The sequence below is a fragment of the Spermophilus citellus genome (assembly GCF_964194105.1).
Source record: "Spermophilus citellus genome assembly, chromosome: 1".
Classification (NCBI taxonomy): domain Eukaryota; kingdom Metazoa; phylum Chordata; class Mammalia; order Rodentia; family Sciuridae; genus Spermophilus; species Spermophilus citellus.
Window position 1 is genome coordinate 190,804,928 of NC_138182.1, and position 23,045 is coordinate 190,827,972.

Here is a 23,045-nt window from a genome sequence, read left to right on the forward strand (position 1 = left end):
AGGATTTCAGCATAGGGATAGGTTCTCAGGAGATGGAACTGGCTAAGTAAACAGAGCCCCCCAAAGAGCCTTGCTGAAAGAAATAATTTTATTTCAGAAGTATCACTTAGGCAGTGGTCGGATTAGAGCTGGGTGATGAGGCAAAAGGTGTGGATTTGCAGTTGTCCAGGTGACAGATGACAACTTGGTCTTAAGCAGAGTTGTAGGGGACGTATATAAATTTAAGATTTTTTAAAAAAATTGGTGATTGCTTGGTTGAGGGATAAAAAATGAGACTAACAGACTTGTTGGAATGGATTGGATGGTCATTAAGAATTATAGGGAATTTGGAGTCAGGTGGGAGAAATAACTCTATTGGTTTGGGATATATAGTTCATCTCTTAAGATAGATAGGAGAAAAGGTCTAGCACTCTTTTTCCAGAATAGCTGTCCTAGACTAAGTCAGACATCCTTAGGCCAGTTTCCTGGGAGGCCCATACAGGGATGAAATTCTCAAAGACCTCACTAGCATTCCTGAGCTCAACATCCTTCGAGAATAAAAGCTGGTTAGTAAACCTTTCCTGGACCTTCATTAATAGAAGAAAAGATTATGGAGATATATGTTTTGTTTTTTTTTTTAAATGAGACACTGATTCCAGTGGAGCAAACTCTTCTGCCTCTTGTAAGCACCAGACTTTTATAAAGAAACAGGTTTTGTGGATCAGTCTCTGGTCCTGACAGAAATTCCCAAGGGACACCCATCTCCCTTGGGGAGCTGCTTTAAAAAATGGGGTTGTGTAGTGTGCAGCTTAATTCTTCCTGCCTCCTGGAGAAAGCCCGGAGTTTTGGAAACTACCCTCTTCCAACAGCCACATCTGATTAAGCGTCCTTAATGTTGAGACAAGACTCTTGGCAGCCCCAACCCTTTACAAAATGATGGGGCTGGGATCCTTCCCCGCCTCAACTCGAATATCCAGCACTCACCAGGCGGTGGCAGGGCCGAGCACGTGGGCTCGTATAAGGGCCCACTTCCAGGGTCCTCCTAGGGAAGGTGAGAGGACGGCGCACCATCCTGACCCTGATTCTTACAGCCAATGGCCAAAGGCAGGGGAAATGCCCTGTGTCCTACTCCCATGTTCAAAAGATGCTGTCAGAAGCCACTATCTGTTTTCCATCCTCTCCTCACGCATTACCCCCACTGTCTTGCCGATAAATCCCAAAATCATAGGGTGGCACGATTCCTCCCGTGCCCCTGCGGGTTGAAGGCGGGCACTAAAGCAGTGCAGTCCCAAGCTTTCCCTGCAGAAGCCGCGCTCCCCACTCGGTCCGGGGGTAGAGGGGGCGCGAGAGAGCAAGTGGGCGGGCGTCCCATCCTCCGCATCCTCCTCCAAGTCCTGGCGCGCAGGGAGGGAGCGCTGCGCTGCGCCTGGCTGCGCATCGCGGCCCGCTTGCCGCCTGCCCCCTGCCCTAGCTGGGCCACCTCCCCGGGCTGCGGGTGGAGGGCTACGGGGCGCTAACATTACGCTGTTTCCGGTTTTCCAGCGGGCTCTGTTTCCCCTCCCAAGGCGGCGGCGGCTGAGCGGCGGAGCCCCCCAAATGGCCTGGCCAGATGCGGCAGGTTTGCTGCTCAGCGCTGCCGCCGCCGCCACTGGAGAAGGCTCGGTGCAGCATCTACAGCGACAGCAGCAGCAGCAGCAGCAGCAGCAGCAGCAGCAGCAGCAGCAGCAGCGAGAGGAGCAGCAGCAGCAGCGAGAGCGACAGCAGCAGCAGCCGCCGCCGCCGCAGCAGCAGCAGCATCTCCCGTCCCGCTGCGCCCCCAGAGCCGCGGCCGCAGCTACAGCCGCAGCCCCGCAGCCCCGCAGCCCAGAGAGCCACCGCCCGCTCGCGAGTCGCAGCCGCCGGCGGCATGAGGCGCGACCCGGCCCCCGGCTTCTCCATGCTGCTCTTCGGTGTGTCGCTCGCCTGCTACTCGCCCAGCCTCAAGTCTGTGCAGGACCAGGCATACAAGGCACCCGTGGTGGTGGAGGGCAAGGTACAGGGACTGGCTCCGGCTGGCGGCTCCAGCTCAAACAGCACCCGCGAGCCGCCCGCCACGGGTCGGGTAGCGCTCGTGAAGGTGCTGGACAAGTGGCCGCTCCGGAGTGGGGGGCTGCAGCGCGAGCAGGTGATCAGCGTGGGCTCCTGTGCGCCTCTCGAAAGGAACCAGCGCTACATCTTTTTCCTGGAGCCCACGGAGCAGCCCTTAGTCTTTAAGACGGCCTTTGCTCCCCTTGACACCAACAGCAAAAACCTCAAGAAAGAGGTGGGCAAGATCCTGTGCACTGACTGCGGTGAGTTGCCCCCTCCCTCTGCTGGAGAAGGGGGGAGGGAAGAGGTGATGGAGAATGGGGGTGGGGCGGGGAGGTGCTGCAGGTGCCCAGGCCTGGCAGCGTCCGGCCGCTGGAGGGGGTGGGGCCACCCCTGGGCAGGGCGCCTGGCATGGGTGGGTGAGGGGGTTGAGGTTGAGGAGAAGTAGGATCAGGCTCAAAGTGTGCCAGGGTCGGGGGGCTGCGGGGGAGGCTCCGGCCTGTGCCAGCTGGGATCTGCGGCTGATGTATGGCATGTGGAGCTGGAAAGCTGCCATCATAGCCCAGTAGCGGAAGGAGAAACACGAAAAGGTCCGGGCGGTGCTGGCCTGAGGCTCAGTGAGTCAGGAGTGACCCTCCGAGGCCTCGCCCGCTCTGCTCCCAAGGGCCTGCCTTGCCCAGGCTGGCAGGGTCTGCAGGATCGGCTGGGCAGACTCTCAGGCTGTAAAGGCCTCCGCTTACAAGTTCTCCTAGGGAATGATCCCCCGCCCCCTCCTTCCTCTCCTGGGGCTCGCTGCTCTGCCATCCACACCGCTGGCGCAGGCAGAGTTGGACTTTTTCTGCTACTGTTTTCCGTCCTTCCATGTGGCTCCTTTTCTCCCCCTCTATGGTGATTGCCTGTCTTTGCCGAGCGGGTAGCACAGCAAACCTCCAGGACCGCTAGCAGACACCCCTTTTAGCGGTTTTTGGAAGATCTTACTAGAGCTTTGGATGATGATGATGATGAAATAGAGTAACTTCTGCTGAATGCTGTAAGTTCAGCTTTGACATCTTCCTGGCCGGATGTATCCACTGCATCTCTTATCTTCATGATGTTGGGTGCTGCACAAGAATGCAGGTGATTTGAAACAAATCACTGAATCTGGAGATCCCTGAAGCCGAGAATGGAAGTCAAAGAAATGTCAGTTTACGAGCTTTTTCTTTTTGTCCCTGAATCCAGTACTTACTTCTCAGTAAGATATTTAAACTGAATTGTCCCTTCATTGGAGTATTCTGTCAGCCTGTCCTGTGCTTATTCATATTGGGGTTTCATTTTGTTCTCAGGCTGAATCTGTGGCATTTGTTGTGACTCTGGACTGTATAACCACTGAATTTCCATAGATGACCTGGATTCTTAGAGAAGTTGGTATGTTTACCAGTTTACCAATTGAATCTGGTTAGTGTAGATAGCCTTGAGTAGCAAAATATGTGTAACAGCTCATTGGAAGTTTTGCTGCTCTCTTCTTTCTAGATAAATGCCTTTGACTTTGGAAGCTTCCCTCCCCCGCACCTTCAAGAGGCAAATTTTAGGAGTTTAGTTGTGGGAGTATATCTAGGCACTATGTTAAACTGCGATCACTTTAATGAGAAGAATCTTGGCAGTGTCTTAATAAGGAGAGAAAAAACTTCAGAGATAACAGCAGTTTATGGTGCTGACATTATTCTAAGGAATATTGTTGACTGTTTTTTAATGTTGGTTTTATGTTCCTAAATATTTTATGATGACAAGTTGAGACCAGTTAAGAATTTCTAATTTTTTATTCTATTAAGTATTTTGTCTGAGATCCCTTGGGAATCTGTGGAACTGTATTGTGCAGTAGGAAATAGACAGTAAAAACATTTACTGAACCTTGTTCAAGGACAGCTTCTGTTTGGGGTTTTGTTGAATTATTCCTGATAGGCAAAGTGCACATCTTCACATGATCTCTAGTCTGGGCCACTGAGGACCTGACAGTCATTGTCAGATATCCCCATAGAGTAGTAGGCTTCTCTGTCCCCTTGTTCCCCATCTCTTCCTTTCTCCTCCCAACACAATATGCCTTATCAGTTATACCTTGTTGGTTTTAGTGAACATTTAATAGTTTAACCACTGAATGCAGAGATCATGAGAGAGATAAGGGTCAGAAATATAGTCTGCTTTTAGTTCATGGCCATCTTATATTATTAAAATAGCATGTGTAGTATAGTTCTCAGAAAGATAAATTTAGGATTGCAATCACTGGTAAAGGGAAGGCCCTCACACATCATAAATTATAGAGGAGCAGGAATGTGTATGGCAGTAATGTTTTAGAATGCAAAAAATTTTGCTTTGAATTCATAGTGAATAGGGAGTCAGTTTGGGGAGTTTTACGTAAGCAGATTAGAAAGTAAAAGGCCTGTTTGTGAGAGGAGACTTGTGGCATTGGTGATGACAAAAGAATATTAACTACATTTTCTTATTTTCTACCATGTGGTTAAAGAAAACAGGTACTGTAATAGTATAATTAAATAAGGAAACAAACTCATCCTATCTAACCACAACACCTTCCTTATGTTCAGCAGGAAATAGCTAACAAATTCATTTTCTGTTTTCTATTCTAAAGAAAGCCCTCTGGGCCACAGGGTCACTGGGAACATTTTCTCCTTGGAGCAGATTTGCCCGTTGCAAAATAGGGAAACTGGCACTTGGAAACTGTCGTTGTAGCTGTTATATTGAGCAACTGAGGTTGAATTGTTACTTTGTTTAGCCAGTTCCTGCTCTGAGTGTGTCTGGATTCCAAGAGGTATATGTGCTTAAAAGTTGGCAATGCCTCAGTAGCATCAATGAGGGGTCACATTGCACATCTTTTAAACGGTCCTCCTATATGGCTGATTTCAACTGTGAAATGTTGACTTTAAGTCTGTGAACTAAGGTGGACAACGGTAGGTGGGGGTCTTGCTGCATTGACAATATATTGTCAAATGATAAATATCATCACTATGCAGAGGGGCATTTTTACAGCTCTCATGTGTATCATTTATCCAAAAATACTACCTCTGGTGGTAAAGAGCTGAATAAAATCTTTGCACTTCTAGAGGATTGCATACATGGAGGTGTTTTCTGTGCATTCAGTGAAAAGGAGAAGAAATGGAGTTAGATGGCCTTGCAGGGATTAGCAACTCTTTGACATGCTATAAAAGAATCCAGTTCTGCAAATAATCTTGCATTTTCAAAGATGGTTGCATATATTTTGGTATAATTACACCCCATCTTGTTGCTTTCTTATAAACATGTTTTTAAGCTCTTTTCTTATTGAGTAAATGCAATAGTTAGCAATAAAAAAAAGAACATTTCTTCCACAGGGACTTTCTCATTTGCTATTTTCCAGAGTATAGTGTATTTTGTTGTTAAACATGAACAAGGTGTATTTCTTGGAGACTTTACATTCTTTAGAATAGTTTTATTTGTATTACTATTGTTGTTATTATTTTGCTGTACTATGGATTGAATTCAGGACTTTGTACATGCTAGACAAGAATTCCACCACTGACCTACAGTCCCCAGCCCTTTAAGAGAGTTTTAAATTAATTTGGCACCCAGAATTATATATTAGAGGAAGGTGGTTCACAAAATTCAGTATAGCAAAAGCGACTGCATATTTTTAAAATGCCATTTATTTAAAGAATCTTTTCTTCCCCAGCCAGCTGGAAACCCAGCTGTGCTTCAGCTTGAAGATGGGAAAATGAAACTAGATTAGAAACTGACCAGTCCTAGTGGTGAGGACAAGACTTGGTTATAGATTGTGGGGTTGAATGGTCATCCTAATGTCATCATTTCTTGTCATAGTTGCTTTCCTCTGCAGAATGCGATTTTGGGGGCAGGAACAATATCTTATCTTTAAGGGCTTCTCTGTCCTGACTCCCCTGCCCAACCCTCCCTGTTTTGTACTGTGTCTTGCTTATAGGACTTTCCCTGAGTGCTGTTTGAATGAATGAAGTCAAGAGACATTCAAAAAGAAAGCCTCTAGATTCAAGCTAAAACAATCTTAACTCCCTGATCTCTGATACCAAGCCCTGGGCTGAAAAGCTGAGTTTGATGATAGTCTTTACCTGTCACTATGGGAACCCCCCCAACCCCCAAGGAGTCCTTATCAACTAGAATAACCACAATATGCTTAATCATTGTGCTGGTTAGAGTTAATGGGATTTGAGCAGTAAGAATAAAGGTCTTGTTAGAGAAGATCTACTTAATTGGGGGACAGAGAGACAGATTACCATTCCTCTTCCCCCAAATTTAAACAAAAATAAAACAACTATTAGTCTGAAGAACAACCTAATTGAGATCTAGGGAGGATATTGTATTGACAGTCTAGGGGACTAACTTTCTTGTGGCCTCCAATCAAAGCAAGTGTGCTTCCTCCTCACCTCTGTTATCTAAATATTTTAATTTTATTTCCTAATAACTATAAGCTTATTTATTTTTTTAGTTGTAGATGGAAACGATACCTTTATTTTATTTACTTATTTTCATGGGGTGCTTAAGGATCCAACCCAGTGCCTCACCTGGGCAGGAAAGCACTCTACCACTGAGCTACAACCCCAGCCCCCATTTGATCTTTTTAATAAAAATGTATTTACATTTTTCGTTATATGGCTCAAAATTCAGAAAGTAAATAAGAATATATGATGAGGGCCTGGGGTTATGGCTCAGCGGTAGAGCACTTTCCTCACACATGTGAGGCACTGGGTTCGATCCTCAGGACCACATTAAAAAAAAAGATATTGTGTCCATTTACAACTAAAACAAAATTTTAAAGAAAAAAAAACACATAGAGAAAAGTCTCCCTCATCCCTTTCCTTAGCTACCCAGCTCTAGGGCAATTATAAGATAACATTTTTGAAATGTGTATTTATCTAAAATGTGTATTTTTCTAAAAACATTTTTAAAGTAGTCTTTCATTTTTCTTTTAACAGATGATAATGTTAATTTTGCCATTAAGCCAATTTTATGGCAGATTCTTCCCAGGTTTATATATATGTGTATGTGTGTATGTATATATTATATGTATATGTATGTATATATTATATGTATATGTATGTATGTATATATATATATATATATATATATATATATATATATATATATATATATATATCTCCTAACCCAAATTTTCAACTATTTGGCTCCAATTATAGCTGACTCCTTTCCACCTTGAGTTATCTAGTCAAAGGATGCTCTTTTCCCCTTAATTAGTACTCTACTTCACAAGTATAATCTTAGGATCAGGAATGAAAATACCAATTTACTTTTCAGATACTTTGCCATTAGGAAGTTTTTCATGATGAATCTTCATCAAGATGCTCAAAGGACAGGACCAAAGTTTTGTCACTGAGATTTAGGGCTTGTAACTTTGTCCATTCAGTAGCTCCCACTGATTAATGCTCTTGGTAATCTCACAGTAGCATCCATATGGAAGTCACAGTATTTCCTTAGATGGAAAGAGAAAATTCCACAGTACACAATTGCTTAGATTTTTATCCAGAAGCCAAAGACCTCAGTTACTGATGAAGAGTTGATTTTGACCATATTCATATGCAGCTGGTAAGAGAGTCCAGGGGGATTTAGCTATCTGAAAACTGTTTTGAAGTATATTTAAGGTAACTGACTTGAAGGTAGTGTTTAAATTTCAGAGGATCGGGGAATTGCCATTTGGATAAGTAGGGAAGAAGTAAATGTGCAAATATCTAAACAGCAGGAAGTCTTAACCCCCTAAATCCTGTTGGCTTTGTGGCATTTAGTAATTCTGAATATTGATTTGGGAAAGGAATGGTGATGTCAATATCAGTGAAATTTCCCCTGTGCAGTCTTTAACAACTTGTTTTTGGGTCTTTTTTTCAAAGTCTGAAGTGTTGTTAGTATAATATGGACTAAAGGTAAAAGAAATCTGACTCCATCATTACCAAATTTAAGTTTGGATGCATGTATGTAGAATGAAGATTTTTGTTTTGTTTCTTGTTTCTTTTATCACTTTTCAGAAATCATACATAGAAATAATTCTAGTTTATGAAGTTCAAGAGATGACATAGGGAACTCTTTAGAAAACTGGGAAAAGTGGATGAATTGAGCATGGAGGTGTAAAATTATGACAGGTTTGAAAAATGATGGTCTTATGTGAAATGAAACTCTTTTAATAATAACAATACACATGGATTAATTGTGCTGAGCTAGAGAACCATGCAAAGCTGTGAGAACTTAAGCAAACATGAAGGATGATTAAAAGGCTTTAGGATAACATGGAGAAGACATGCTGTACCCAGGCAAAGAGCCGGCAAGCTTTTGCCAATGTGGGATGAAAAGACAAGTTCACACTGATTGAGATCAGTTGCTGCTAATCCGCTGTGATGTTTTTGATAATTATGAAAGGAGGTTAAGTTAAGGTGCCTTCTTTCTCTGACTAGTTCTGCAGGGAGAGTGTGCCACATGAGCTCTGGCCTATGAGCATATTCCCTTCCCACTTGTGCATTCAGTGAGAGCCAAATAGCTTCTCCACGGACCTTCTCTGGGACAGAGGCCTACCATCTTCAGAGCCTGCCTCTGCTCAAGACCTGATTGTGCCGCCAGATTCCTGAAGGTGGGTGGGAGGTGGTTAACGATTCATTTTCCCCTCCTAGATGTTTCTAGAGTGACCAAAGCACAAGAATCTTACAGGGTTTCTGTATCTACTAGCAACACAGACCCCTCCCAAGATGTGATGGTCAGATTACTATTTATTCTCTCTCCAGAAACAGAATGCCTTATGGTTTTCTTTATCAGTCTACAGATTCCCTGCCTGTGCTAAGGACATTTGCTCCCCTACCCCTTCTTTCCCTGAACTGTTTTATAAAGACCGAGGATCTATCTGTGTCCATTAGGCTGGGATGCTTTATTTGATCTTGATCTTAATACTGGTCCAATTAACAGAAACCAAGATGAACTATATTCCTCAGAATTGATTGAAAGGAAGGTCACAGTTACCACATGGCTAAATAGCTGTAAAAGTCAGGATATCATTATTTCTATTGTGACAGCAATGCAATTTGGTACCCAAAGTTTCTATTATTCAAAAAAGCTTCCTCTTAATTTTATGTTTTAGATGTTTGCTTCAATAAATATTAAATATATATTTTGTGTAAAAAAAAAAAAAAAGAATACATGGCCAGCTGCAGTGGCAAACATCTGTAATCCCAGCAGCTTGGGAGCCTGAGGAGGATCACAAGTTCAAAGCCAGCCTCAGCAACTTAGTGAGGCCCTAATCAACTCAGTGGGAACTTGTATCTAAATAAAATAAAATAAAATAAAGGGCTGAGGATGTGGCTCAGGGTTAAGTGCTCCTAGGTTCAAGACTTGGTACCAAAAAAAATGTACTTCAGGGGAGTTGCATCAGACATAGTACCTGCCATCAATGAGTTTACAATTTATAAGTACAAAGACTGAACAGTATTCAACCTAGACTATGATAAATACTATGAAAAGAGCAGAAGAGTCATAAAGGAAAGAAAGGTCATTGGGTTGGGGTTGTAGCTCAGTGGTAGAGCACTTGCTTTACAAGCATGAGGCACTGGGTTCGATCCTCAGCACCACATAAAGACAAATAAAAAGAAAAGTTATATCAGGTTAGAAGATTAAAGAAAGTTTCTTGGAGAAGTAGTTTTAAATGGACTTTCAATAGTCAGAGATAGATAAGGTAAGTTAGCTTGGGATAAAGAGAGATGAATCGATTTATTAAATTGGTTCTGTATAAAGAAAGCAGAAATCTCAGTAGTTTAGGGGCATGTTTGTGGACAAAATAACAGAAGGAAATGGAGAAATTGGTGAGGTGCCTGGAGAGGTAGATTAGGATGATATTTTCACCAGACTTGAATGATAGGCAGGGCTTATGAGTTTTTCTTAATTATATAAGCAGTATTTGAAATGCATCCCTAAGTGTTCAATATTTTTTTGGATGATATTGTACATGGTATTATTCGTTTAATTTCCTTTCCCATTTCTTTATTATTGCTAATACAATTGTCCCTCCTTTGGCATGTTCATTCTGTTACCATTTCCTCGAAAGGAAGCATTTTCTCCACATCTGCTTGGATGAAATACTGGTGGAGGAAGTGTGGTGCAGGCTTCTCCAGAGGGAGGGAGCTCTCTTCCAGTTTCCAGGCCTGAACACCTCTAGTCATGACCTTATAGAAGGCTCTGGCACTCAATCTCCTGGAGTCTGAGTCCCTTCTACTAGCGCCTGTGGCCACAAAAATGATCTCAGTGTAGCACCTCACACATGTGCTTAGACCAGTACTGCATTTCCCAAGCACTGCCTAATGATGACTCCTTTCTGGATAGCTCGGCATGACTCTAGAGAAGAGAGTTTCGTTACCCTCAGGGTGGAACAGGTGGATTAAGCAGCTGATCTGTTTTGTCAGGTTGCGTTGAAATTGTCTCTCGGCAAGAGAAAATAGCAGAGCTGTACCCAATGCAACTTTCCCAGCATTGTTGTTGGTCAATTTGATTTGGGGAGGGGGCGGATAATGAAAGGAAGAATTAAAAAAAAAAAAGGAAAGAAAGGAGTCTCAGAGCATGACATGATTCATTTGTCACAGAGTGAAACCAAGGCCCAGAAGTGGAGAGTTTCTTTCCAAAGGACACTGGGGCTTCCCAGGGTGGCCTGCCTGACCCCTCACTCATAGCTGCTTTCTTTTCCATACACTTTCCACATGAGTTTTGCTTCTGAGACTCCCTTACCTGAGGCTCCACCTCTCCCACTTTGCCCTACCTTGCTCCCCAACTTTCTGCTCAGGCCTGATAATTTACTCACTTTTGTCAAAAAGGCAGCAGCCCTTCGTCAGTCCCCATTTTGAAGAATCAGATAAATCTCCAGAAATTCCTCCTACAAAGTTTCCAACCCTTCCTTGAACTTCAGATTGATAGACCTAGTGGGAAGGTGGGATCGAGTCCTGGCATAGGTTGAGGGTAGAACCACGCCCTACAGATCTGCCCACATATCTGTCAGGTTGGGTTCTTTTGGATGAGATGCGAGGTTTTCTGTGAAGGCTTCTCCCATCCTTCCGGGCATCATTTCATATGTTGCTGCCTTCTCCAAAAAGGCTAATGACATTTCCTGCTCTCTTTGTGACATGACATTGTCTTGGCCATCTACTGACAGTGATTCCAGCATTATTCCAGGGCTCAACTCAGGTGGTTCAGGTCAATACTAAGACCCTAAGATGTGGAACCGGGAGTTACCCTCTGGGCAGAGCAAGATATGGCCACCTCTGAGAGAAGACCCTTGCTGCTTGTAAAGAAAAGAACCTATATTTTTAGGAGGCACATGGGTGGTCCTGGATTGAGGGAAGCTTGCTGCTTCCTTTCTCACTATGTAAATTATCGGCGTAGGCTTCCACTGTGCATGGTATGTGCTTAGCTGAGAGGGCAAATGGGAGCTGGAGCTGGGACCGGTGCCCTTGGGAGGACTATTTTCCCTCCGCTAGCTTTATCCCTGCTTCTGCCTTTGTCCCCACACAGAGAGGGCTCTGTGCTTCTTCTGGGTAGTAGTGCAGCCCTGGGGCCTCCAGCAAATGGTCTGCCTTCCGTCCAGAGACTGATGTACAGGAGAAAAAGTTAAAGGCGTTGATTTTAGATAGTTCTGTGAAGGGATAACTTAGAACTTTAGTGCTTGCTGGGGAGCTGTGTCTAAAGAAAACATCAAGTTGGCAAAGAGTTCTAGTGGTCTTCATTGGCCCAAGGTCACGAACTATATATTTTTTTTCAGGTGTTCAATCTTTTTTTTTTTATTGTTGGTTGTTCAAAACATTACATAGTTCTTGATATATCATATTTCACACTTTGATTCAAGTGGGTTATGAACTCCCATTTTTACCCCGTATACAGATTGCAGAATCACATCAGTTACACTTCCATTGATTTACATATTGCCATACTAGTATCTGTTGTATTCTGCTGCCTTTCCTATCCTCTACTATCCCCCCTCCCCTCCCCTCCCTTCCCCTCTTCTCTCTCTACCCCTCTACTGTAATTCATTTCTCCCCCTTGTATTATTTTTCCCTTACCCCTCACTTCCTCTTGTATGTAATTTTGTATAACCCTGAGGGTCTCCTTCCATTTCCATGCAATTTCCCTTCTCTCTCCCTTTCCCTCCCACCTCTCATCCCTGTTTAATATTAATCTTCTTCTCATGCTCTTCGTCCCTACTCTGTTCTTAGTTACTCTCCTTATATCAAAAAAGACATTTGGCATTTGTTTTTTAGGGATTGGCTAGCTTCACTTAGCATAATCTGCTCTAATGCCATCCATTTCCCTCCAAATTCTATGATTTTGTCATTTTTTAATGCAGAGTAATACTCCATTGTGTATAAATGCCACATTTTTTTTTATCCATTCGTCTATTAAAGGGCATCTAGGTTGGTTCCACAGTCTTGCGATTGTGAATTGTGCTGCTATGAACATCGATGTAGCAGTGTCCCTGTAGCATGCTCTTTTTAGGTCTTTAGGGAATAGACGAACTATATTTTTTAAAGTAGGTACAAGAGTTTACTTTTCTTTTCTCTAAAGTTAAATAATAGCTTAATCATTACAGAGTAGAGGCAAGTGTTGTCATTGTAGGAGGAAGAATAGAAAGGGCAATAGTATCGCTCTGTTTACAGGACTCAGAGGGTAATCCAACAGTTGTTACTCTTCATTCTGTAGTTGGAAGATTGCTTTCTTTGAAAGAGTTTGTTACTAACAGTTCTGAATTTTGGGGAAGGGCCTTATTGCTGGCTTTGCTGTTGACCTGGTCACACTTGAAGATTGAAGGTAGTTTGCAGATCCTGCCAGTAAGGGGAATGTGACATTTGGTTTTTCTGATGTGCCTTTCACATGCTTCTTTTCCCTGTCTCCACCTTCTCAGATCATTCCATCATGGGTTTTTCTTCCTTTGACCACCTTGTAAAAGGCATAGTTCTTAAGGCGTTGTCCTTGGTTCCCTTTTTAGTTTATGTAATTTCTTTCTTTCTTTCTTTCTTTCTTTCTTTCTTTCTTTCTTTCTTTCTTTCTTTCGTTCGTTCTTTCTTTCTTGGATTGAACTCAGGAGCATTCGACCACTAAGCCACATCCCCAGCCCTATTTTTGGTATTTTATTTAGAAACAGGGTCTCACTGAGTTGCTTAGCACCTTGATTTTGCTGAGGCTGGCTTTGAACTTATGATCCTCCTGTCTCAGCCTCCCCAGCCGCTGGGATTACAGACATGTTTCACTTTTTTTTTTTTTTAATGTGGTGCTGAGGATTGAACCTAGTGCCTCATGCATGCTAGGCGAGCACTCTACCACTGAGCCACAACCCCAGCCCATGTGTAATATTTTTTTGGAAGTATCACTCTTTTGGGTATTAGCCTAGGGGGGTAAGACTGCATGTTCTGGAGGCAACTTTTCAATTGGGTGCATATGATTTTGTGACTGGCTGAGTTCTATCACTTTGGGTAAATTAACATCGTGGTACCTCAGGTTCCCAACTCTAAAATGGGGCTAATAACAATACTTAGATTATAGCGTCGTGATAAGGCTTAGGACTTGGTGAGTTACTCCGTGGAAGATAGCACCTGCTTGTAGCAAACTTTCAATGCAGGCTAGTTTTAGTCACTCTCACTGTCATGCCCATCACTGGCTAAAAGAGAATGGCTTTGCATCCAGACCGATAGCATCCAGACCCTGTCTCTGTTCCCTGCTAATTATATGAACTTGAGAAATGTTGCTTGATTTCATTGACATTTTTCATTCCAGTTTCAGCTGCCCATAGCACATTGTTTTTGTTATTTATTGCTGCATAACAAAACACCAGTTATGTGTTAGAATCTTTCATAGTTCTGGGGTTTGAAGGGCTCAGAGAGCAGGTTTAGTATCTCTCAGGTAGTTTTACTCAGATGGTGGTTGGACTGTCAGACAGTAGCTTAGATTAGGCCATTTCAAACTTTCTTTTCTGACTTGTCTAGCAGATGCTGCTGGCTGGTTTTCATCTGGGAGCTTAGCTGGGGCAGAAGGCCAGAGACCTTGCCTGGGTTTCCTCACTGCAAGAGGAAGCATCCCAGAAGAGGGCCAGGAGAAGGCCGCATTGTCTTTTTTGTGATCTAGCCTCAGAAGTCACAGCATTATTCCTACAATATTCAGTTTGTTAGAAGAGAGTTACTAAGTCCTGCCCAGATTCAAGGGAGAGAATGTACACTTTGCTTCTAGATGAAAGGAGTGTTAAAGAATGTGGGCATTACAGTCTGCCCTCTGGCACAGATTACTTATATTCCTCACTCTGGAAGAATGTACTCATCCCCACCCAAGACCACGCTCTCCCCCAAGGAGGCTCATCTGTTATGACATCAGGTTCAGGTTCAGGCTCAGGCGCAGGGCCAGGCCTTGCCATGTAAGTCAGGTCTAGGTGCAGATGTACCTCCTTGGGTACAGCCACTTCAGTCTGTTCCTCTTGATCCAAAGATCATAAACTAAAGGGACAGGTGTCTGACCTCCACCCCAAATACAGTGCTGGGATAGATGTAGGATAACTGCTATAGATGGTTCTTTTTTTTTTTTAAAGGTATGCTTACTTTTTAAATATATTTTAATTTTTTTAATGGGGTGCTGAGGATGGAACCCAGGATCTCACACTTGCAAGGCAAGCGCTCTACCACTGAGCCACAACCCAGCCCTGTAATGCTTACATTTCAAAATGACTTTATTTTAAATTTTGAAATAATTTCAGAATTACAAGAAGAGTGCAAACACAGCATAGTGCTCCCAAATACCCTTTGCCCAGCTTCCCTAAATGACACCATGGATAAAATTACCAAACCATTTAGAAAGGGGGAAGCATCAGTCACTAGTCCATAGCAGTTCCAAAATCCAGCCTGGCATATGAATAGGGCTCAGTGCCACTGCCCTGGAAGATTCTTCAGGGTTCTCAGTTCTACCATGTGGGATTCTGGTTCTGCCCTCTGGGTTAGCCTTCATTTTCCATCAAATTCAGCCATTTGCCACTAAGTAATTTCCTCAGCCTGCTTCCTATTAGTCCACATTGGTGGATTTCCTGATAGCACAATAATTTCTTTTCCTTTTCTTTCTTTTTTTAAAGTAGTTTTTAGTTGTTGATGGATCTTTATTTATTTATTTTTATTTATTTATATTCGGTGTTGAGAATTGAACCCAGTGCCTCACACATGCTAGGCAAGTGCTGTCCCACTGAGCTACAAACCCAGCCCCTAATTATTTCTTAAAATGCATGGCTTGGGACTGGAGCTGTGGCTCAGTGGTAGAACACTTGTCTGGCATGTGTGAGGCTCTGGGTTCGATCCTCAGCACCACATATAAATAAACAAAGTGAAAAATCCATTGGCAACTAAAAAATTAAAAAAAAATATGTGGCTTTCCAGTGAATCTTTTTTTGGGTTCACTATGTTAGACAAAAGCCACGCTCACAAATCTTACCAAGATATACATACTCTTCCCTACATTAAGCATCCTGTGAGGCTGCTGAGGGACAATACCATGAAGATTAGTGAGTCCCTATTCTTTAATGGGGAGGATCTGTGAGTCATGTCCTTAAGATCCATGGAGGGTCTTTTGTCTGTCTCAAGATTCTTTGAGGCATTGCCTTTGATCTTTCTGAAGTCTTAACAAAGGGTACAAATCAAAAAGTCTTAAACTGAGCCTAGTGTATTCCTACCATATCCCATTCAGGTTAGGACACTCCCATCTCAGATAACAACAACTATCTAGTCTCCCAAGCTATTAGAAATGTCAGAGTCATCTCTGACTGCTTTTTCACCCTGCCCCCTTCCATTGACAAGTCATAATCGTTTTTACTACTGCAGTCTCTTCAATCCAGTTCTTTTCATTCACAATGCTCTAGCGGAGTGCTATATCTCACCTAAACTGCCATAGTAGCCACAGATGGAATTCCCTATCTTTGGAGTTTCTGCTTTCTTCCATCTATCATCTATTGTTGGCATTGGCTTTCTAAACAGGATATCTCTCCCCAACCCAGAAATCTTCAGTAGCTTCTCATTGTCTGTGAAGAAAACTGAAACTCCTTCACAGGACACGTGAAGCTTTCCCCAATGTGGCCCCCACCTGCCTGTGAGCCTTTTAGCCCACTCTGCCACACTTATCTTTGCTGTAGCCAAAACATACTGCTCGAAATCCCAAATCGTGCACTTTTCTTCTTTAGTGCTTTTGCTCATTCTGTTTCCTTGGCTTGGTGTGCCTCTGCTTTCCTACTCATTTCCCAGCTTCCTCATCTTTCCAGGCTGCGCTCTGAGCCTGGAAGGCTCAACCCTTCTCCTCCCAGTGTTTTCTGACTCCCTCAGTCAGAATGAGCCATGCCCACCTCTATGTCTTGGTATGGTTCACAGCTCTTCTGTAAGCAACCTGGGGAGGAGGAGAGCCTGTGGATGATCCTCCACACTGTGGGCTTCTTGAATGCAAGAGGGAAGCAGAGGATATATCTTTATGTATCAATTTGTGCCTTCCTTAAAATAGATGGCTAACAAAGGTTCTGTAACTTTAGGATTTTCCCTCAGGATTAGAACTGACCATGGGAATAAGCCTCTGGTTCTTGGAAGGAGGCAGTCCTAGGGATGTGATATGTTGGTAGATCTATGAGTAGTATATTGAGATTGACACTTAAGGTGAAGTGGGCAAGGGGTGGGTTAGTTACAAAGTGCTCTTTACTATCTTTGTTGCTACTGTTTATAATATTAATAAACACCAAATCTCTGAAATGTGGGTCGCACTTGTGTTTTATTAAATTCTATGGGAAAGCACCTTGAAAATTGTATTCAGGGATGGGAAGACTTGGTGGTTTTGTATAATCCGGTATCCCTATCACTTTCATGGTAATGAAGTTAACAAATGATAATGGGAGCTCAGTAATGTAAGTTGAAGGGAAAATGAGTGAAGAACTAATTTCTTTTTCTGTGTTCCTCTGTAGGACACTTACATGAGCCATAGCCACACAGCACAGCCAAGGGAGCTGATTCAAAATCAGCCCAGCTGGGTACAGTGGCACGTGTCTATAGTCCTAGCTACTCTAGCTACTCAGGAGGATCACTTGAGCCCAGGAATTTGAGGCCAGCCTGAGCAACATAGGGAGATCCTGATTTAAAAAAAAGGAAAATCAGCCTGAGAGAAGGCTTTTCAGCAAAATGATCTATGACCTATCCAGGGTCTTCTTGATACTCAGGAGATGTGTGGATAGAATGATGGGAGGCCAGCAGATGGCAGATTTCAGTCCAAATTGGGCAGTCAGAAGTGACAGCACCTTCCTTTAGGTGGTCAGGAGGAGAGTTGGGCTGTGGGGATTTAAATGAGGAAAGGGGGACTAATCAGGCCTTTTTTAGCTATTGTTTTAATGATGAGAGTCCTTCCTGGAAATCAGCCTTTGTAGGTCCAGCCTTAGTCTTTGTTTCTGTGTGACCTTGAGCAGGTTCTACTCATGCTCTGAGGTTCTGTTTTCAGCAAATTATGGTTTCTTCAGCTGTGAGAACTGGTGGAGAAAATGTTTTAAGCCAATTAGGTAAGTGGCATGGCATTGAAATAGAGCCTTCATGGGTTTACAGTTTTTCTACGTAAATCTTAGCAAAATCCTGGGCTGAGAGACACTCGAGATGTCTGAAGTGCTGAGTTTTTCCCTGAAGCTAGACTTCCCCTGTATTCCATTCTGAGCTTCAAACCCCAGCAGCCTCAAGGAGTCTGTGATTGTGATAATTGGGTGGGAGGGGTTGGGGCAATTTAGGAAGATGATGGGGGCCTGACCTCCTCCTGCCTTCAAAATCCACAAAGAAGTGAGAATGGGGAAATGATGAACAGTTGATCCAAAAATGGGGAGTGTCCTTCCTAAATTAGGACAGCTGGCTCAATGATAAAATTGTTTTACTCTGTTACTAGCCCTCCAGACCAGATGCTATGAAAACAGAAATTAAATTCTGACTTTGGGTAGCTTTCTCCATACAGTGAGGGCAGTGTACCTTTTCTTTCTGCCCTTGCTCAGCTGTGGATTCTTCTTGGGAAGCCCCAAGAGTGCTGGTGGAGGGGGCTCATTGGGCCAATATCACTGGATTTCAGAGAAGGGGCAGATGTCATTGACAGATATCTCAGAGGATGTCAGTTTTGCATCTGGTTGGCCTTTGGCTTGTCCTTGGAGGTTCTGTTGTTTCCTGTTTTGGGTAGATCTAGCTCAAGGTGACCTCCTGCACTCCATAGATAGTAGAGTTGGCGTGCTTGATCTCTCAGATATTCCTGAGAAACTGATTTTGCTGCAGGGCTGGGTGAACCATATGGCAGCCTAGATTACAGAGACTGTTGGCGTTTGTCAACACAGAGAGCAGGCTTTTTGGCTATAGCAAATCCCCTAGGTAGGGTTGCCACACCATCTGTGGTCACAGCATATAGGATCAGCCAGGTGGATATGCAGTCACATCCTCATCCACTTCCTGCCTCCAGAAGGAAGGGAGAGGCAAGTTCAAAATCAAATATCAGTTAAAATATTTTTATTTTTATTTTTTTAGCTCCTTGATTGATATTTTCTTTGAAGGATGCTAGGGAGATCTAGCAGTTTTGTATCTTGATCTTGAGAGGTTTATAATCTAGTTGGGAATATCAGATTAATAAGTAACATAAAGAAAAGGCACATAGTAATTGTCCAAAGGTAAAATAGACTAGAGAGAAGGGGGAAAATCAGTTGGTGCTGGGAAGTTCTAGGACAGTCTTACGACTGGTGGTCAGTCTTGCAGAATGAATAGGTTTGGGGAATTTAGGAAGATAGGTGAAAGTCTGCTGGGCTGAAAGAACAATTGAGCAGAGGTAGAGAAAAATGTCTGTACAGGACCATGATGATGTTAATACTGTTGGGGTAGAGATGTAGAGAGATAAGATTAGGAAAACAGAGCTGGAGCAGATTAAAGAGGGTCTCTCAAGGCAGACAAAGGAATTTCAACGTGGCTCTGGAGGTGATAGGGTGCCATTGTTGGTTTTAGAACAGAGATAGGATACAAAGAGAGGAATGTTTGTGAGTACTTTGTCCACATGATTCAGAGAGGCCTGGAATTGGGGAGGAATACGTGTTCTGGAGATTAAGAATGTAACTGATGTGACACAGCAATCTGTATACGGGGTAAAAATGGGAGTTCATAACCCACTTGAATCAATCTGTGAAATATGGTATATTAAGAACTATGTAATGTTTTGAACAACCAACAATAAAATAATAAAAAAAAAAGAATGTAGTTATAAAGTCCTAGAAGCCATGGAGACTAAGGAACAGGTAAACTAGATATTTTCTTTCTAGAATCTGTGAGACATGGGGATGACCTGGGTAGCAATCATAAAGGAAAAAAACAATCAAGGTTTGATCTTGGAAAGCTGGAAATAATAATGCCATTAAAAAAATGAAGTTATAACGGGGAAAATGATGAGTTTGGCAATGATGTTATTTACTTAACAGATACTTATGTGAGATTTGTTATGTACTTGACACTGTTCTAATCACATTATAAATATTAGCTCATTTAGTTCCCACAATAACTAAGTGAAATAAATACTGTTATTATCCTCTTTATTACAAAAGTGGAATCCAATCATAGATTAATAACTTGCCCCAAATCACAAACCTATAAATAGCAGAGCCAGAATTCTGAACCCAGGAGGTCTGTGCTCAGCCCCCATTTGTTGGTGGGAGACTCAAGTGGACATATGGTACATGGAGGAAGGTCAAATACTTGTTGGGTACTTCCTCTGCACAGTACCCTTTGCAGAAAATGTAATAATGAGTAGAACATGGACATACCATCAAGGAGCGTATAAAGATCTTGTGAGGGGTGATGGCATTTGTCAAATTGTTATTAATGGTACTAAGTCATATGCTACCAAAGAGTATGGCACTTACCGAGAGACAGAGGACAAATACATAACTAGCTAGGGGAATCAGAAAGACTTAAAGGAGCCAAAATGGAATAATAGGTAAACCCAGACAGATGGATCAAGTTGGATTTGGGTAGTTGATAGTGGGGGAAGGTCATTTCTGATAGGATGAAAGCTGGAATTCATGGTGGAAGAAAGAGAATTCCAAATCTCTTTTGGGACTAGCACACTGCCTTGAAGCTATCTCAGCACCAAACCCTCCAAACCTAACTGGGATGGGAAGTAGTTTTAGTTGGTCTGTAGCAGAAAGCATGATTTGGAGCAGCTGGAATAGGGACAGCTGGGACTTTCTTAATGGAGAGCAGGCGCCTGTGTGAAAGGTTGGGACCAGAGATGAAGAGTTAGATAACACAGAAATAAGGAGGGGAGCAGAGGATTCCTGAAGGGTGGCTGGAGGAGAGAAAGAGCCGAGGGCAGAGAGAGGGAACCTCCTTGCTTTATGCACACACATATCTAGGCTGTTCTTACTTCCAGATGAACCTAATATTCCATAAAATTCGGATCTCTCTCTGTTTAGCTTGTGGGCTTCAGCTTGTTCCTCTCCTAGACTGGGTGGCCACTTCTGGCTCTCTGTCTTTGCTCTCCAGGCATCTCCCAGCCTCTTGGGGTAATGAAGTTCTCTTTGTTCTTGTTGCCTTTATGTTCAGGAATCTATAGGCCTTTCTGCCTGGTTTTCAGAAGGAATTAACAAAACATGAGGGGCACATGTGTGAGCGGCTCAGTCAGACTGTTCTACTGGTGCAGAGAAGATATTTCCTTCTAGGTCATGAACAGGGACTTCTAGGGGATAGGCAAACTACTGAATTCCATACCTGCCCCTTATAACTTAAAGGATCATTCTTAGGAAATCATTGGTGAGTGGAGACAGACATAAAAATACAGAAGTTAGGCATTACTCATGGAATTTTCTTTGGACAATGCTGGGATTATCCTAACCTCAGCCTTTGTCTCATAAAACAGCACAATCCTAAGAGAGAGAGATGTTGGTTTAAATTCTAATTTGCCACTTCCTAGCTCTGTAACCTTAGGATGACTGACCTTTTCCAGGCTGTTTTGTTAATTGTAAAATAGGGCTAACAATATTTGCTTCTCTTACCTGACGGGGATATTGGGAGGATCAGAGGAGATTACATCCATGAAAGCATTTTGAGATTGCAAAGTGCTGTATCAAAGCATGCTGTGATTATTATAGTTAACAAGTCAGCTCACTCTTAAAGATCAGTGCTCAGAGAGTACCTTGTGCATAACCTATTCACAGTCCCTCTGCCAACGACTAAAAGGCAAGGTCACAGAGTGGGAGTTTGAGACATGGATGGAATATTTCCCTGGGCAGACATATCCTACTTCATTGGTCTCAAGATGCACAGACCCCTCCTGCCCCAACATGGACATCTCTAAGTCAGGCCATGCCTTATAATTGGTGGCACAGTACATGTGATGAATAAGTTAATTACTTTTTTGGAAGAAGATGGGCCACATATGCAAACTGGCACTTTTTTTTTTTTTTTTTTTTTGCTACCTGGGAAGCTATTTGACCTCAGCCTTTGCTACCAGAAATCTTACTGAAATGCATTGGGGCCTTTTCTGGCCTCAGTGAGTGTAGAAGTCAGTTTGTCTTGGAGGGTCTTGTGATGCATCATGGTCATCCTTTCTCACTACATGAGATCTGTGGAAGTGGAAAGTTGGCTTGAATGTATGTTCTGATCTTGGGACATATTATGTGTATTGATATTTTTTGGGGGGTATACTTGGGATTGAACCCAGAGTCACTTAACCTCTGAGCCACATCCCCAGCCCTTTTTATTGATTTTATTTTTGAGACAAGGTCTTGCTAAGTTGCTTAGGGCCTCACTAAATTGCTGAGGCTGGCCTAGAACTTGAGATCCTCCTGCCTCAGCTTCCAGTGTCACTGGGATTACAGGCAGTGCCACTGTATCCAGGTGTATTGACTTTTTAAGAAATCTCAAATGGACAATTTTTTCATCATTTCTTGCTTCTTCCTAAAGGTGAAAGGCAAGATCATTTTGGTGAACAGATAGTTTATGTTACCCTGGATTTGACTGTTTGGAGCTCTGGGTGTTGGTGAGTAGATGGGTCCCCTACCCCTGTCCTATAACCCTATAACATCAACCCACTATGTAACAGGACAACCAACCAGCTCTCTGTGAAGTTTCTTTTCAGGATGAATTCTATTCTTGTTTTCTTTTTACCTTTTGACAGTTCTTCACATTCCACTCCAAATTCAAAACTTTCTGCTTAGTACCAGTTCTTCTTGTTTCGGTCTCCCATTGATTATCTGAATGTGACTTTTCTTTTTGGGTTGAATGACAGGAGACTCCTGAGTTCCTTCCCCTCTTCTCCTCTTGATGGGTGTTCAGGGAATATAGACAAAGAATTTATAATTAAGAATGTAAATCCTCAAGTAGAGAGGGGCATGGGAAAGACACTAAAATGTACAGAACATGTTGTTTTGTTTAATTTTCACAAAAACCTTGGGAAGTGGCCCTCTCCCAATTCTACATCTAGGAACCTTAAGCTCAAAACAGGTGAATTCCTAGCTGATCCTACTAGTGATCCTACTAGGGATGGAGGTAATTTGAACCCATACTTTCTAGGAAGAACAATCGTGAACAGGGAAGTGATAAAGGAATTATTGACTTTTACTGATCACCTGGTTACCTCTACTGAAATATGGAGGCTCAGGAGACCCCTGGATCCTTCTTTGAAGGATTCTTTGGTTTCTTTCCTTTCCCACCTCTGGAGGGGGCCGGGGAGCAAGGCCCCCTGGTTGGAACCTCACTGTGTTTTCCAGCCTCCCATCAGGCCTCCTCTGGCCCCTGCTTCCAGTGGCTCCTGATTCAGGTCAGACTCTGTGTGGTGCCCTAGAAATAACCGGGTTTCTAGCCCAGCATGACTCCCTCGAGCCCCTGGGCCTGCTAGGGCAGCGCAGGCAGCACCTCTCCCCAGAGCTGTGTTTATTTCTATTATGTCATTTGCTTATTATAGACAGGCTGCTAAGTGTT

General features: G+C 43.1%; 1 protein-coding gene across 1 annotated transcript in view; it reads left to right on the plus strand.

The window, feature by feature from the left end:
- Positions 1 to 1,471: 1,471 nt before the first annotated feature.
- NRG2 (neuregulin 2) overlaps positions 1,472 to 23,045 on the plus strand; it is a 189,910-nt gene continuing 168,336 nt past the window's right edge. Inside the window, exon 1 of the mRNA XM_081282436.1 lies at positions 1,472 to 2,309. Within this exon, the coding sequence (XP_081138562.1) occupies positions 1,589 to 2,309 (721 nt within the window). The 5' untranslated portion in view covers positions 1,472 to 1,588. The remainder of the gene's footprint in view (positions 2,310 to 23,045) is intronic.